The sequence below is a fragment of the Anthonomus grandis genome, chromosome 9 (genome assembly GCF_022605725.1).
Source record: "Anthonomus grandis grandis chromosome 9, icAntGran1.3, whole genome shotgun sequence".
NCBI lineage: Eukaryota > Metazoa > Arthropoda > Insecta > Coleoptera > Curculionidae > Anthonomus > Anthonomus grandis.
In genome coordinates, this window is record NC_065554.1 from 13,000,982 (window position 1) to 13,019,570 (window position 18,589).

The following is an 18,589-nucleotide window of genomic DNA, read 5'->3' on the forward strand; positions in this document are numbered from 1 at the left end:
TTTAAGCTTTTTTTTTATTAATACGTTATTATAAAAAAAGGTGTAACCATTTTGTAAAATAGAGAAAGTAGTAATGAGAAATAGTAATTTATTTTGTTATATATATTCAAATAGAGTCGCAAATAATTAAAAATGAAATCGCAAATATTCGTTTTATTCCAAATATCTTCGGAAGTATTCGGAATTTTTGAAATTTCAAAAGGGCGTTTTAATGAGCACCAAATTGCGCAACCTTGCCTCAATTTAACCGACCTCTCATCTCTTCTAATTTACGAGATCCCAATGGATACGCTGTACATTGGTAAGATACAAAATCATACTAATAATCGTGAGCAGATCTATCAACTACGACCGTCAGCGCCTCCTCAACTATGATTCAAATGGTATTATTTACTATTGCAATAAAAGTTTCACCTCCCTAATCAATACATTAAAGAATAATATACGATTGACTCATGATCTTTAGTATGTGGGCAATGGAAAAACTAAACTAACACCTTATATAACAAGTCATCTGAAACTAAATTCTGGGTATAAAACTGAATTAAACAATGACAAATAGTAATTTAAACACATGTATTTCTCGTAAAAATTAAACTAAATAGAAAATCATACATTCAGTACTGCCTGCATATATTTTAAAAAATCTTATAGAGATCTTTGCAATGTAAGAAATAAAAACATTATATACTTAGGAATCTTTAGAAACTGTAAAATGGTTATTTCAGTTTAGATCAAACATAAAAAAATATCAAGTATCAATTGAGCATTATATTTGACCATTTTTTGTATAAATGTAAGCACTATGTAATACGAAAGGCTGGTACTAGTTATTAGAGTTTGACATTTAAGTGCAAAATGCTTCAAAGATCTGGAAAACCTATTGGTGGGCCATAATCGTTAATAAACGACATTTAAAACACATCTTAAACGTCAAACATGTTAGAAACACAATATATTAAATAATTTCATTATCTCTTGTTTAAGATTGATCCATCTTTAGTCCAAGTTAAGACTAAATCATATTACTAATATTCCAATAGCCCGCTACGCAAATCTTTACCAACAATACAGTATGAAGAAATGCTAATATAAATAAGCGTTTACAGTGAATGACGGCGAGTTTGTATCTAAAATCATATAATCTTAATCCTTTTAGACAACTTTTAACTTAAAATCACAAAAAGTCTTACTCATACAAAACATTTAATAATACTATGTCGATGATAAAGCATTGTGTTGCGGACTTTTGACTATAAAGCAAAAAATTGAATAAAAAAAGAAACACTTTTTCTCACAATAGCATGATAATTCACCCCACAGTAAGAATTAAGTCTTTAGTATACCCGAGACATGCGACAACTGCCAAATCAACCAACCTAACACGACGTAATAACTTATTAAAAAACTATGAGGTATTTAACTAAAGCAAATATAGGTAAAAGTTTTAGTTCTAATCTAATGCTCTGGTTTTCGAGTCTGGCAGTTCTATTAGATTGGTAATTTGGCGATTTGAAAGTCATATTTCTCCCGCGCGAGACATACAAAATGAAAAACTTATGTTTTTTCGATTGGCTGCTTTTTTTAAAAAAAGTATTTTATTCTTAAATTATAAATTAAAAGCTCTACTAACACTCCTCCTGCTCTTGTGATTTCCTAACACACCTAGCCACTTTTCTCTTGAATTCTGGATATGCTTCTCTCCATTCCTTCTGCAAAAAAAAATAAATACGTAGTAAGAATAATTGATTAATTACTGCACTTAAGAAACTTACTGCTGCATCAACATTAGCTGGGCTTTCGTCGTTGGGATCTGCTAGCATTGAAATAACTGATATCAGAATAGTTTCTACAGTGTGTACCGGCAGCCACCTCTCAGACGCTTTCTCATAACCAAATTTATCATCTCCTGGTTCATGAAGAATAGATATACAAACATCTCCATTTTTATCAACTAGAAAAAATATGTGTCAGCAATAATTCCCTGATACAAAATATCAGCTTCTTACTATTTGGATGCCATATTTCTGTTACAAATTTCATTTTAGGTGGCCTCAGGGGGTATTCTTTTGGAAAGTAAAGGTGACATTTGAAAAATCCCCCTTCACTAAAAACAATAGTATTTTGAGCAAATTCAATAAAAGTGTACACAGATTTTTCATAAATTGAATTACTTACTATAAAGTGTCAGGAGGACCTATAATAAGAACTTCCCATCTATAAATATCATTGTCATCTATTAGGCCTGCAGAAAACCCCTCTACAGGGTTTTTATTTAATTCTGAAAAAAATTAAATTGTTTTTAAATTTTTAAAAAAAAGTTAGCACAGAAAGCTAAATAAAAAAGGATAGATTAGCCCCAGGGTAATTCGGAAGTCTGGAAGTAACAAAATGTATGTTGCCTTGGACTAAAGATGATCAATACGTGATGCCGATATCTTGCTGATACGTGTTTTTGCTTTTTCAGGGTAAAGTAACCAGAAAACCAAAAGCAAAGAAAAAAATAGGAAAATATATATATATCACATGGAACCTCCTAATAAAAGAATTCTTTTTTTATCTATTTAGTTTATTACTGATTTAAATAGTTTTATTTATTATACAGGGTGATTTCTAAGCTGATACTTTTTTTTAACTGTGTATAGAACTCGGTAAAATATACATTTTTTTCAAATAACTTTTTTCGATATACTCAAAAACAAGGGGCATACAGAATAAAAAAAGTGAATATGGGTTTGTTTTTCATCGTCTGTTTATGTTTAGTTTTTGCTTGAATTTTTGTATTATCGATCACGCATTGTACCGATCAGTTAGTCTTAGACACTTTTGGTTTATTGTTGTTAATTTTAAATTTTCAAATCCTAAAAATGGCACATCGTTATGAAAACAATGAACTTGTGGATATGTTGCTTATTTATGGAGAGTGTCTTCAAAGTGCTGCTGCTGCTTCGGTATTATACGCAGACCGCTTTCCTTTGCGGAATCATCCTACACCCAGAAGTTTCATAAATCTTATTCAACGGGCTAGGGATACTGGCGATTTAAGGGAACATCGTGGAGGGCATGCAGGAAGAGGAAGGAGACCTGAAAATGTTCATAGGGAAGAACAAATTTTAAATCTCTCGAGAAGATCCAGCAACAAGTACTCGAGTTGTTGCAGGGCAGGTCGGATTAAGTCAAACAAAAGTATGGACAACATTGTGCGAGAATCAATTTAATCCCTTTCACGTTCAACGTGTCCAAGCGCTACTGCCTGAAGACTTCCCCCGCAGAGTTCAGTTTTGTGAATGGTTCCTACAACAACATGAAAATGATCAACATTTTTCGAACAAAATTTTAGCCATGGACGAGGCAACATTCACCCGAAACGGAATTAACAATTTTCGAAATACGCATGTTTGGTCTGTTGATAATCCCCATGCAATTCGCAGAACCAATTTTCAACACCGCTTTTCTGCTAATGTGTGGGCAGGAATTGTGAATGGGATACTTGTTGGACCATTTATATTACCAGACCGTTTGACGGGCGATGTTTATTTGGACTTTTTGCAAAATAATCTGCCTGTTCTGTTAGAAGACGTGCCACTGAATATCAGGCAAGCTATGTGGCTCCTGCAGGATGGAGCACCTGCCCATTTTAGACGAGAAGTGAGCGAATTTTTGGATATAAGTTACCCAAATCGGTGGATTGGCCGAAATGGAGCAGTTCCATGGCCACCAAGGTCGCCAGACCTAAATCCATGTGACTTTTTGTGGAGGTATATGAAAAGTTTAGTTTACAAGACGCCTATCGACACACAAGTATTGAGCAGGCTGCGGCAACAGTTAGACAAAAACCGATTTCTCTATTGCCTACCGTTACAGAACAGCGGTTACGTCGAGCAAATCGTTGTGTTGAAGTTAATGGTGACAACTTTGAACAACTTATTTAAATTAGAGAGGACCGTATTGGACTCATTTTATAACATTTTGGCAATGCAATTTTTTTATTTTTCGGTTTTTTGAATAAAGTTATTTGAAAAAAATGTTTATTTTACCGAGTTCTATACACAGTTAAAAAAAAAGTAACAACTTAAAAATCACCCTGTATAGCTTTATATGGTCGTATAACAGTCAGCTAATTCATATATAGTCGTCTGCTATCGGTTTAAGAATCGAGACTCGATCCTTTTTGCCTATAACTTAAATTTTGTACATTGGTTTAAGTAAAATTGTAATTTTGATTTTGGCAAATAAATTATTTTGAATTTGTGATTGTGTAATAAGCTCTAGTACCTTTGGTTTTGGAAAAAATACAGCATCTACAAAAAGGAAGTATAAGCTACCTCTGTGATAAACCTTAACCACAGACAATATAATTTTAAAACAGAAAGCTTCTTTTTCTTGTAGAACATAATATTCCAACTAATCTATCCTTTTGTTATTTAAGGTAAATGTAATTCTATTTGCTAGTTGATAATGATGGTTAAAAGAAAGTATTAACAATCATAAATACAGAATGTAATTGTAAAAATATGAATTGCTGAACTTCTAAAACTTGTAAAAATATGAATTAAATCACTAAAAAGAACTATCAACTGCTAGAATTTTTAATCCCCAACCCGCAGTATTTTCAACAAATTTGGAGATTAAATTTGTTAATTTTGCATCCGTTAATTTTTTTTTTTTTTTAAGAAAACTATATGACCTTCCTTCAAGGTGCTAGTCTTTAGTATTTCTTTTATGTGCCAATGTTATTACAATTTTTTCGTTATTCTGTTCTACACCAGAAAGATGTTACTAGATTAGGTAAGTTACATAAAAGGTTCATGCTCTGTAAATAAATGGGAAAATTTTTTCCCCTTTCTAAAATACATATACCTTTCAAGCAACTTTAAAAAAAAATTTATTAAAGTTACTCCTTTTCTTGCTGGGTGGAGGATTGTTGAACTTATTCAAATATTTGCGTAACATAGAACACATTGTATTCTACGTGTTTGTTTTCTGATTATTAAAATCAATGTTTCTTGTATATTAATAAATTTTTCGTGACCTCAGTTTGTACTAAGTGTTACTATGTTCTTGGATTTAAGGGAATAAAAGGCTCCTAGATGCTCAAATGTTTATTTCATCAATGTGTTAACTTAACACTTTAACACCTTAAGAAAAGGTTCATTGTAACAACATTGAAAAAGTTCTTTATGTAAAACTATATAATATGTATCCATATATGGTGTCTTACAGAAGTATATTGACTAATTTCAACATAATATCTTTAAGTCAAAGAAGAGATGCTTAGTCTGTTATTTTTATATATAATATAGTGAACAACAAAAAATATAGTAATCTGAATTTAATTAATAAAATAGATTTTAATGTCCCCAAGCTAGGCCCTTAGACCTACAAACACTGAATTATTTATTATTCTATTAATTATATGAATTTGGCTAGCGCTAGTCTATCACCCCTTAGAATCATGCCAACTAAGTGCAATAAAGTGATCCAACTCTGTGATATAGATATTTTTAATATAAATGTTTTAACTCTTAAAGAGAAACTACTTAGTGTGGAATTAAATTAATTTTATAATTTGCTGCTCTAGTCATTATTACACTCAATCTTATTTTGGTATGTATCTTAGTACTGCCTTTATTGCCCTGTAACTTTTCTCTATAGTTTAATTTGATTGCCTCTTTTTTATTAGGTTAGTTTGGTTTTGTTTAGTTAGTTGATAGGCACTCCCTAATTATAATTACATTTTTAATGTGTTTTAAATAAATAAATAAAATGTTATCTATCTTAACATACTGCTGCCAATCGGCAAGATAGTTCTCAAAGACCTGTAACCCGAAACCCCTCACCCCGGTCTTCTTGAGGACATCGAGAAGCTGCCTGTGGGGCACCATGTCAAAGGCTCTTGCCAGATCCTAAAATACAGCCAATCACTTTTTCCTGAATCTAATTTATACTAGTACTGGTTCTTATCCCACTCTCTGGAAGAGAAGTTTTCTAAAACCCATTTTTAAATCTGGTGGTAGAAATGAAATTTTCAATTATCAGGCTGTGTGCAACCAATCTGAGTTGCCAAAGCTGCTTGACTGCCTGGTCAGTCATAGGATTGCCTTGAGTTTTAAATCTTTATTTAATCCTGAGCAATTTGGATTTATAAAAGGCAGATCTACCAATGCTAATTTGGTGCTGTATGTCAACTACCTCTACCTCTGCTTGGAGAAGGGACTTCAGGTTGACTCAATATATACAGATTTTTCCAAGGCTTTTGAAAGGGTTAACCATGGGGTACTCTTGCAGAAGCTTAGGGCTTTAGGTATTGTGGGGCCTCTTCTTCAGTGGATCTCGGGATTCATCAGAGGTAGAACCCAGATTGTTAATCTTGGAGGTACATGTTCCTCTGAAATTTTGGTGCCATCTGGGGTGCCACAGGGCTCTCACTCAGGCCCTGTTTTGTTTTACCTCTTTTTGATTGATTTAGTTTGGAAACTTGAAAATTGTCGCGTGCTAATGTTTGCTGATGATGCGAAGCTATTTAGGCTTATCACATCCCTTTCTGATGCAGTGCTCCTGCAAAAAGACCTTAATTTGTTCTTTGATTGGTGCCACTTGAATAGAATGTCCCTTACTATCAATAAGTGCCATAAGATTACTTTGAAGTTACGATGAAGAACATTACTTCTAAGGTTTTAAATGCTACTATAGATTGTCCCGAGTTATTGTCTCTTTTTAAACTTAGGATGCCTTCCAGATTGAATAGACAATCAGAAATATTTTCAGTCTCATTCCACCATACCAATCATGGTATTAATGAGCCAATTACACGAATGGCTCGAAGTGCTAATGGTCTGTCAGGACAGATAAGCTTTTTTGACTCTAGGATTACATCTTTTAAGGGGCAGTTAAAGAATATTATTTCATAGGGGCTTTAATTAACTCATGTACACCTTTCATTGATTTATAGATAGTTTTGTATGTGAATATATATGTTTGTATGGGTATGCTATGTAACACTTTTGTAAATGGATTCTGTAAATAAATAATCAGTCAGTCTCTTTCTGGGACACTTTTCAAATTTCATTGTGAAAAATTGAAATTGTACTGATTGGTCTGTAATTATTAATTGAGCTTTTGTCTTCAAATTTAAAAATGGGGATTATGATGGATATTTTAAAGGACTTAGAGATGAGTCTAGTTTTAAAGATTAAGTTTACTATACATATGGTGTTCGAGGCATGGTATTGGACCTTTTTAAAAGCTATCTTTCCAATAGAGATCAATTTCTGAAACTAAATCAAGTGCTTAGTCACCCTCTGAAAATAAAAATTGGAGTCCCACAAGGCACCATATTGGTGTATATATATTTTGGTGTTGTCAAACAATGGTTAGACTCCTTTAAATTATCCCTAAATTTATCCAAAACAAATTATATTGTATTTTCGCTAACAAGCCCAAGTAGACCAAATTTTACTGAAATTCAGACAAGTGAAGAAAACCACTGTTTTATACCAGAGGTAAAGAAAACTAAATATTAAGGAATAGTTATTGATCAGCATTTAAAATGGACACAACATCTCACAAAAAAAAGTTCGCACCTTAATTCATAAATTACGGCCTTGTAGTATGGGGGGGGGGGGGGGGGGTACATACAAAAGTCATTTACAACCATTACGGGTAATACAAAACTCCATATTAAAAATATTTTTTAGGAAAGATAAGCGATATCCAACTAAATTGCATGCTACATTGTATGACAGCAACATCTGCAACTTAAACTGTTTATACATACATTATATTTGTACCTATATATGTACATAAAAAAGAAACACTAACAAAATTCGTAAGCCATCATCATCATCAAACAAGAGCAAATGTTAATAGACACTTAATTATACCACCAAATAAAAAAACTATAAATTTAAAATTTGCAAATTATTTAGCACCAAAATTATACCAAACAAAATTAAAACTATAAGTAGGATTACGATTTTTAATGAGAGGTGTAAGCACTTTATTGTAAATAATTATTAAACTTTTTCTAAACTTATGTCATAGGGTAGAAAAATAGGACTTCCACACTTGTAAATAAATAGGAAAATGAATGAATATATCGTCGGCTTAAGATGTAAACGGCCTAACTCCAGTTTTAGCTAAAATTAACATTTTAGGTTGGTTAGGTTCATAAAAATTATCGAGGTTTTAAAAAATTAAAAATTAAAAATTAAAATCGTCAAGGCTAATAAAAGCCCTGGATAATAAAAGTGATTTTAATTCCTTTTTGAATCTCTTAACTTCTAAAATTTGTCTAATACATAGAGGAACATGGTTGTAAATTTTTTTGCTAAGGTATATAAGTGAGTTCTTGGTGAGGGAGGATGTAGGGATTGGTAAGGGAAAATCGTTAACCTGGCGAGTCATATGACCAGTGTTAGAGGGAGGTTTAGGACATTTATGAATAAGAGTAGCTGTTTCTAAGATAAAAAGAGAAAAAAGAGTTAGGATTTTTTGAGATATAAAAAGAGGTTTACAAGAATCTCTTAACCCAGTGGAACATAGGTATCTAACTGCCTTTTTTTGAGTCACAAAAATTATGTTTAATAATCCCTTGGTGATTAAACCCCAAAAGGGCAAGCCATAACGAAGGTGGGACTCAATAAGAGAAAAGTACACTAAACGTGCAACTACCCCTCCCAGCTCATGCCCCGCCATTCTTACTGCAAAGCATCCAGAGGATAATTTTGATGCAAGATTTAGGATATGATCTTCGAAGCGAAGGCGACCATCAATGGTAATACCAAGGAACTTACAGCTTTCTTTGTTTTGCACTGTTTTCACTAAACATAAGGCCCTGAACATCACACTTAAATCCCATAATAAAGGTTTTGCCCACATTAAATACAAGCCTGTTTGCAGCACACCACTCCTATAAAATCTTAAGATCCTTAAAAACCTGGGCTCTACCATCAGAATCTCTATGATTCCATAAAATGGTGGTATCATCAGCAAACTGAACCACTTTGCCCTGCAGTTTTAATGAACCCAAATCATTTACATAGAGCAAAAATAATAGTGGTCCTAACACTGAACCCTGAGGTACTCCAGTTTTAAGGGATCTGGAATCGGATAAACATCCAGATAAAACAAAAAAAAGTTCGCACCTTAATTCATAAATTACGGCCTTGTAGTATGGGGGGGGGGGGGGGTACATACAAAAGTCATTTACAACCATTACGGGTAATACAAAACTCCATATTAAAAATATTTTTTAGGAAAGATAAGCGATATCCAACTAAATTGCATGCTACATTGTATGACAGCAACATCTGCAACTTAGACTGTTTATACATACATTATATTTGTACCTATATATGTACATAAAAAAGAAACACTAACAAAATTCGTAAGCCATCATCATCATCAAACAAGAGCAAATGTTAATAGACACTTAATTATACCACCAAATAAAAAAACTATAAATTTAAAATTTGCAAATTATTTAGCACCAAAATTATACCAAACAAAATTAAAACTATAAGTAGGATTACGATTTTTAATGAGAGGTGTAAGCACTTTATTGTAAATAATTATTAAACTTTTTCTAAACTTATGTCATAGGGTAGAAAAATAGGACTTCCACACTTGTAAATAAATAGGAAAATGAATGAATATATCGTCGGCTTAAGATGTAAACGGCCTAACTCCAGTTTTAGCTAAAATTAACATTTTAGGTTGGTTAGGTTCATAAAAATTAACCGCGTCGACTTAAATACGCCTAACACCCGAAATGTCAAAAATGCCGCGACAAAATACCAGTCGAAACTCGCCTATCTCCGGCTTAATTTTCAACAATACGCAATTGGCCTAACTCCCAGTGTGTAATGGTAATAACAGGTGAAACGTTGTTGTTCTTAATTTTATGTGCATAAAACAATATCTGAGGTAAGTATCGATAATTTTTGAATTCTTTAATTACCTTTGACGTTCAACTCATCAAGAGAACATAAATTTAGTATTTAAATTTTGTGCATTCTTGGGTAAATCTGATGTTACGAGTAAAATATCGTGTTAGGCAATTTTCATCTTATACTTACTTAGTTTGGATAGGAGATGCCATTATTTATAGTTTCGATGATAAACACAAAAGTACCTATTAATATTTTTCCCCTATAATACCTATAAAAAATCTAATTTAAAATTTGGCTTTACTTTAAAAAACTAACAGTATGAATTTTGCTTAGCTACATAAAAGTATACTTTCTAATTAACGCTGTATATTTCAGAATGAATCCGCAATCCCGTGCGATGAAAATGCTTTTATTGGCTAAGCAAAACACCCAGGAAAAGCCCAACAGACAAAGCGATTCCGAAAGCGATGTAACAAGAGATTTCTTAACATTTTGTGATACGTTCGATCAAAATGAGGATTTATCTACACTCTTAACTGATAGTACTAATCAAGCAAGCTCCTCAGCATCTAATAACCACTTATTAGCTGACGACAATTTAATTACTGATGATGATTTACTCACCCTGGCTGAAGAAGAAGTTGCTAACCTGAATTTTATCTCCTCAAATTTTCCTGAAGATGAAATCAACATTGAATCAGAAGATCGTCAGAATTTCGTTCCAGAATCAATTCATGGTGAAGAAGTCCCAACCTCCATTTTGGAAGAAGAAGTTATTGAAGTTTCTTTTACTCGTTCAGATAAATCTTATATGAACCCAGTGAAAATGAAGTACTAGAAGAGCTACAAAATAACACTCCAATCGAAACCCCTTCACGGACACGCAGAAAGAGACGTCATGTAGATCAAAAGGAATGGAAGAAAAATAACAATAAGATTTTGAGATAAGAAGGAAAGGAATATTTTGGAAAACAAAAGCAAGAAGAAAAATGGAATTATGATATTAAAAAAAAAGCAAAAGCTATAGGACCGAGATGCAAATACAGTAATGGTAAGTCACAAAAACCAGTAATGAAGTGCAATGAGATAACAGAAGATCAAAGAACAGAAATTTTTACAAGATTTTGGAATTTTCTGTGGAACGAAAAACAATTGTTTCTAAGGACGCTGGTTGAAAAGACAAGTGCTTCAAGAGCTAGGGACCGAAAAAAAGAGAACGAGTCAAGAAGGGAATTTTCCTATATATATTTTCAAGATAAGAGTGTGCAAAACAATGTTTTGCAATACTCTTTCAATTGCACCAAGAACTGTTGCACATTGGTTGATTGAAAAAAATAAATCACACCACACCGCAAATGATTTGGTGGATGATGACCTTAATGATACGCGTGATAATAATTCCTCCCAAATAGTTAATCGAAAAGCGAAAATCGACACACAAAAAGAAAATTTGTGCAATTTCTTTAAAGTTCTTCCAAAACTAGAGTCACATTATTGTCGAAAGAACACAAAGAAATTATACCTTGCAAGATGTTGGCAAACAAAAATGAAATTCTATCGGTTTTATAAGAATGACTGGTGTAAAAAAAACGATTCACAACCGCTATCTATTGCAGCATTTAATAACAGTTTCGACGATTTTAATTTAGCACTTTTTTCACCTAAAAAGGATGAATGTGATACGTGTGTGGGTTAGAAGACTGGTAATATCGATGAAGCTATCTATCAAGAACATCAGAAGAAAAAGGAGGAGGCACGAAAGGAAAAAGAGGTTGACAAAACAAAAGAAAATGTAAAAGTTTTTTCAATGGATTTGCAATCAGTTGCGAAAATCTAATGTCAGCACGCTATATTATAAAACAAAATTAATAGTCCATAATTTTACAATTATGGACATTAAATCCTTGGATGGATATTGTTTCCTCTGGCATGAGGGTCATGCCAGACAAACTGCCAACACATTCGCTACCATCATTTACAAGTTTTTAGAGACTAATATTATACCCCAAAAAACTCTACTAGTAAAGTCATTTTGTACAGTGATGGTTGCACTGGACAAAACAGAAATGCAATTCTTGCCAATGCACTTTTCAACTTTGCACAAAAACATGGGATTACAATTGAGCAAAAATTTTTAGAAAAAAGGCATACCTACGCAAATGGAGTGCGATTCAATGTACTCCACAATCGAACGAAAATTAAAAAACCGAGTCATAAACGTCCCAGCAGACTATGTCAATATTTGTCAAACTGCTTGTATAAATCTGAAACCCTACATGGTGGATCATACATATTTCAAAAACTTTCAAGATATTCAATACATTAGATCCATCCGTCCTGGTAGATCGTCAGGTGATCCTACTATAACAAACATTAGAGCACTTCAGTATAATGAACATGGAATTCTCTTTAAAATCAGGCATACAGAAGAATGGATGCCTTTGCCTTATAGAATGACGAAAAAAGATAAAATAATCTGGAATTTAGAAGAGTTGCCATTAATGTATCCGACTCCAATACCAATAAAATCTGAAAAATTTCAACACTTAATGGACCTTAAATCTTGAATTCCTAAGGACTTTCATTTTTTTTATAATAACTTACCACATTTGTAAAATGCCTCTTTCTTTTTGTCTTTTGCTTGCATCTTTAAAGTTTTTTTATAATTAAGTTGCAATGAATCAGATTATTGCCTTTTTATTTCTTTTTATTATCAGATTATCTGCCTATTTATCTCCTGTTGCGAACCCAAGCTCATGGAATGCATATTACCTAACTCCCAATATTTCAAGAATAAAGCCTATTTTTGACAAGAGCAATAATTTTCTATGTTCAAGCATTAAACAAAATAAAATATTTTGAAAACTTATCTTGTTTTATTATATTTTCTCATTCTGACAAGTTTTTTGCATCTCCTGAATAATTTAAAATTTTGGAGTTAGGCCATTTGCATCTTAAGCCGACGATATGATACATTTACATTTTTAGGAAATATTAGAAAGAAAGAAAATGTGCTATATTATGTAAGACAACAAAATCTTGTGTACAAGCATCCGAAAAACTAATAAATTCCAAATTCACTTTAAATTTCAAACATAACATCTAAAACACTTTGCCATAAAATTTACACACATTACCAAACCAAAATTAATTATAACAAAACAGATTGAAAAAAAAAGCATCTTTTTGATAAATTTCATTAAAAAATAAGTAAAGCTGTCAATAAAACAGAATTTAGAGGAAGTAAATTAAATTATTTAACAGGAAACAAAACTAAAACACTAAAATGATGTCAGAGCACAGGTTAAAAGGTATCATTAAAAAAATCGTCAAGGCTATAATATGCCCTGGATAATAAAACTGATTTTAATTCCTTTTTGAATCTCTTAACTTCTAAAATTTGTCTAATACATAGAGGAACATGGTTGTAAATTTTTTTGCTAAGGTATATAAGTGATTTCTTGGTGAGGGAGGATGTAGGGATTGGTAAGGGAAAATCGTTAACCTGGCGAGTCATATGACCAGTGTTAGAGGGAGGTTTAGGACATTTATGAATAAGAGTAGCTGTTTCTAAGATAAAAAGAGAAAAAAGAGTTAGGATTTTTTGAGATATAAAGAGAGGTTTACAAGAATCTCTTAACCCAGCGGAACATAGGTATCTAACTGCCTTTTTTTGAATCACAAAAATTATGTTTAATAATCCCTTGGTGATTAAACCCCAAAAGGGCAAGCCATAACGAAGGTGGGACTCAATAAGAGAAAAGTACACTGAACGTGCAACTACCCCTCCCAGCTCATGCCCCACCATTCTTACTGCAAAGCATCCAGAGGATAATTTTGATGCAAGATTTAGGATATGATCTTCGAAGCGAAGGCGACCATCAATGGTAATAGCAAGGAACTTACAGCTTTCTTTGTTTTGCAAGGGGGAGTTTTCACTAAACATAAGGCCCTGAACATCACACTTAAATCCCATAATAAAGGTTTTGCCCACATTAAATACAAGCCTGTTTGCAGCACACCACTCCGATAAAATCTTAAGATCCTTAAAAACCTGGGCTCTACCATCAGAATCTCTATGATTCCATAAAATGGTGGTATCATCAGCAAACTGAACCACTTTGCCCTGCAGTTTTAATGAACCCAAATCATTTACATAGAGCAAAAATAATAGTGGTCCTAACACTGAACCCTGAGGTACTCCAGTTTTAAGGGATCTGGAATCGGATAAACATCCAGATACTGTAACTCTTTGGGTACAATTAGACAGATAGGATTCCAGCCATTACAATGCCACACCTCTAAAGCCATAATTATTGAGCTTAGACAGCAGTATTCCATGATCTAGACAATCAAATGCCTTGGATAAATCGCAAAACACTGCCGCTGCGGACTCTCCAGAATTTAAGGATACATAGACACTCTCCAAAAAGCCGAAAACAGCGTCATGAGTCCCTTTTCCCGTTTGAAATCCAAACTAATTTGCAGATAAAATGCAATTATGTTGCAAAAAAGATAAAATTCTGATTTTTGCAAGTTTTTCAACTATCTTGGAGAGGGTGATAATATAGAAATTGGACGGAAATTACAAGGCTCACTTAAATCTCCACCCTTATAAAGAGGGATAACCACTGCCTCCTTCAAACATGCTGGAAAGATGCCATTATGAAAGGAATTGTTTATGGCAGAAGCTAAGGCATCCAATGCTGAGTCAGGCAAAAGGAGTAGTAATTTTGATGATATTCCATCAGCTCCAGCTGATTTATGGTTTTTTAAGCTTTTAATTGCATCTCTAACATCAGTAAGGCTAACAGGATAAAAGAAAAAAGGAACTGACACTTGTTGAATATAATGCAAAGGATCAATATTAGTATTCAAATCCTTGAGCAATAAATGAGGAATATTACAGTAATAATCATCTAAACTATTTGGTCTTACTTCTGGTTCTGAAACTTTCTTGTGAGAATGCCTGAAGTCATTTATAATTGACCAACATTCTCTCTGCCTATTTGAGGACATATTCAAGAGGTCACTATAATATTTAACCTTTGCTGCTTTTATTGTCTTTCTGTATAGGCTAAGATATTTTTGATGATAAAGAATAATGTTTGCATTAGTTGTAAACTTGCACAACTTAGCCAAAAAACAGAGGTTTTTAGCTGAAGTTCTGAGGCCTGCTGTGACCCATGGTTTTCTATTTTTCATTTTAAACCTCTTTAGGAAAACACTGATTGATCTCATCACATAGCACATGAAATAACAAAGTAAACGGGTCAGGAGCCATTTCAACTGCATTCCAAATAACCAAAGCTGTAGTAGAAGAAAAAGCATTAAAATTTGCTCTGCTAAAAATTCTTCCTATATAATGAGATGAAGGAAATACAGTGTTGCATGGAATCCTAGAGAGAATGGCTTCATGGTCAGAAATACCAGATGAGAGTACTCTACATGACACATCATTTAAATTTGTACACAAATAATCAATAGTAGTTGCAGATGAGGATGTTATATGTGTGGGTGAAAGAACATGCATCTTCAAGTCAAAGGATTCCAATATACTTAAAAGGGATGTATGATATGATGGCAAGCTTACATCAGTGAAGTTAATATTAAAGTCACCAGCCAATATAACTATGGAGTGTATAGACAATTGGGATAATAGAGAATCAAGTTTGTCCAGGAACATACCAATATCTCCTGTGGGTGGTCTATAAACACAAAAAACATATAAATTAAATCTATGTTTATTGTAAAGGGAGAATTCAAAAACCTTCTCCAACAAAAAACTGTCATACTTATTAATTTTACAGAAAAAAGCTTCAATTGTTTGTTTAACTAAAATAGCTGTTCCTCTATGTATGGAGTGTTGCCAACAAAAAATTGATATAGGAATATAATCAGATATTAAGAAACATTCATTAGGCTTTAACCAGTGCTCAGTTAGTAATACAATATCAGGAAAATCACATGAATCAAGTAAAAGATAAAGCTCGTCCATTTTATTCTTTAGAGACTGACTTCTTAGAGACTATTTATTATATAAGGAATATTTCAGTGCACATACAGGGGTATCAACCTCTAGGTGCCAATTAAACAACATTTTTGATGAAAAAAAAAACAATGTCTATAAAACTCAAATGTACTGTACGAATATTTAAATTTATTAAATTTAAATTTTTAGTCTATTGGTCTTAAGAACATTGAGTTATTTGCATGTTGTAATTGAAATATATTTGATGAGTTTGGTATTTTGTTATAGATATCAAGCCTATTTAGGAGATGTAATCATTACAAAAATTAGCTTTTTCTTTTAAACTGCAATTATTTTTGCCTTCCATGAAAGCATTAATGATTAAAAAGTTTAAAAAACAAGCCTAGAACTAATCTATATATTGCTAGATTAATAAAATATAGTCTTGTTAGGACATTGTGACATATAGCAGTCATCAATATTATTAGGAAAGACTACAGTATGTACTCTAATACTATAAAAAAGGTCATTTACTGTATTGGTTAAAGGTTAGGTAAACAGTAAGCAGGAAAAGCCTTATAGTAAACAAAGGGCTTTTATGTCTCATGTTTTAATATAATGGGTTTATAATAAATTGCTCAGTTTAAAACACAGGTTACCTAACCTTGCATAGGCATTAAAATAGAATAAGCTTTCTTGTAGGAGGAAGTGTTTTCAATAAATAATTGTGAAATTTCTACATCATTTAGTTGAAGGTTGTTTGGTGATTCTATCCTTTGTTGAAGGGCAAGTAAAATAGTTATCTTATAATTTAGTCACTTAAAGCAGAAGGTACGGTTATTAAACTTTATTTAACAATGATTTTAGATAAATGAACAAAATTATTATCCCGTTAAAATATAATCATAACGTTTTTAATTTGTCCCAAGGTTTTTGACATCTGATAAAAAAAAATCGTCTATTGATTTCAAGGAGGATCCCCGAAAAGCTGCGGAACTGAAAATAGCCTCAAGAAACTCTCAGAAATCTCGGGTGAAAACTATTTTTAAAATTGGACGGCGGGGCAGATGAATATAAAAAATACAACTGGGACCAAGGTTTTTTTTTTCAATGGAAACGATCGACATTTTCAGTCACATTTTTCGCCGCTTTTCCGAGAGTTTCTCTTCGGTTTTTTTTACTGACCTGCTAGTTGTTTTCTAAGTAATAAGGCGGACTGTGGTTCTGACATTAATAACTGATTTAATTTTGATGGCGAAATCAATCAAACACTGTTTTCTAAAAAGATGGCCGGTGTCTATTTTGTGACAATACAGCAGCCCGCATTGGCTCACAAACATATGTTATTTCAGAATTGGTTTGTTACCATGCTAACCACTTGTCAAATTTGTGGTTCCATCTAGTGCGGCACACGCGAATCCACTACAGATTTGACAGGAATCTGTAATTTGCCTGCATATTCGACAGAAAACTGTAAAATTCATAAACGAGGTGACAAAAGGCTTATAGAAACCTGTAATATTATAGATTTTTTTCTAGGATTATGCCAATTGCCGTCAAGTTAAGGCATTTGAACTTAGATGTCGCCGTGCAAGGTCACTTTTATTGATTCTATTTCTAGAATTTAAAAATCTCATTCTCTCAAGGGATCGTTTCGTCAATTAAGATAATAGCTAAAGTCAATGACCCAAAACATAAAATAGTTATATTAGATTAGAACTAAATAAAACCTATTTTTGATTTAATCGTGAATGGGTCTGGCAGCAAACTGTTTTCAAAAATGTAATCAGATAATTTTATAAATGACATTATAAGTTTATCTTCAATCCATCTTTTATCCTTCATCCAACCAAATGTAATTAATTGTACAATAATTATTAAATTCTAATATTCACAACTAGCATATACATAAGAGTGTATATTAGCACCCTACAAAATTGTCGAAAAAAATATCTTTATGCTATGGAAGCATCGTTAGTAGACTCTGGTCGTTGGCGCGCAACAAGTTAAGCAGTGTTCTCTCTTTTTTCCGAGATTGGGCTTTGCAACGGGGCAATTTACCCAATGACTAGTGTTGATAAAGAGATACTAATCGGGTTTGTACCACATGTATGCAGTGTTGCCAACTATAGAAAAATGAAATCCGCTAGTTTGATGTTTAAAAACCGCTAAATTGCATATTTTTCCGCAAAATTACTAAGTTTGTAAGTCTACATTTATATAGGTATTTTAATTTTGTTTCTGAAACAAAAATTGGTGTAAAGATGTAAACAAAAAGGTTTTGTAACGTAAACAAATTGGTGTAAAAGATGTGTGTTTCCCCGGGGAGGGCCGGGGTAGAATAGCCCTCCGGTATGCTCTGCCTGTCGTAAAAGGCGACTAAAAGAGCAACCTCTTTGGTGGTAGATGTTGTCCTCTTGCATCGCCCGGTTTAATACCACCACATAGGACTTAGGCGGCGTGAAGTGGTTCCATGGAACTCACGTTTCGCCGCCATGTGGATGTGTCCGGTTTCCAAAGGAGAAATGGAATAATAAAATTAATGCATGATGGCGCCCTAACGACCAAAACTTTCCGGAGGTAAACTAGCCTCCCATTCGGATCTCCGGGCGGAGGCTGGTCGCGGGGGTCCATCAGGCGGATTTAAAAGCCTCAAAATCAATTTCTGCAACATCAGAGGCCTAAACACCAATATTAATGCAGTACACCAACACCTGCAATCAAA

The 18,589-nt window shown here is 33.0% G+C and overlaps 1 protein-coding gene across 1 annotated transcript; it reads right to left on the reverse strand.

Moving 5' to 3' along the window:
* Nucleotides 1-561: 561 nt before the first annotated feature.
* LOC126740497 (ubiquitin-conjugating enzyme E2 G1) lies at nucleotides 562-17,216 on the reverse strand. Its single transcript, XM_050446531.1, has 5 exons — nucleotides 17,050-17,216; nucleotides 2,179-2,281; nucleotides 2,010-2,107; nucleotides 1,776-1,954; nucleotides 562-1,712 (listed from the first exon to the last, which is right to left on the reverse strand). Exons 1-5 carry the CDS (start codon nucleotides 17,093-17,095, stop codon nucleotides 1,629-1,631), a joined length of 510 nt encoding a protein of 169 aa, XP_050302488.1. The 5' UTR covers nucleotides 17,096-17,216; the 3' UTR covers nucleotides 562-1,628.
* Nucleotides 17,217-18,589: the final 1,373 nt, after the last annotated feature.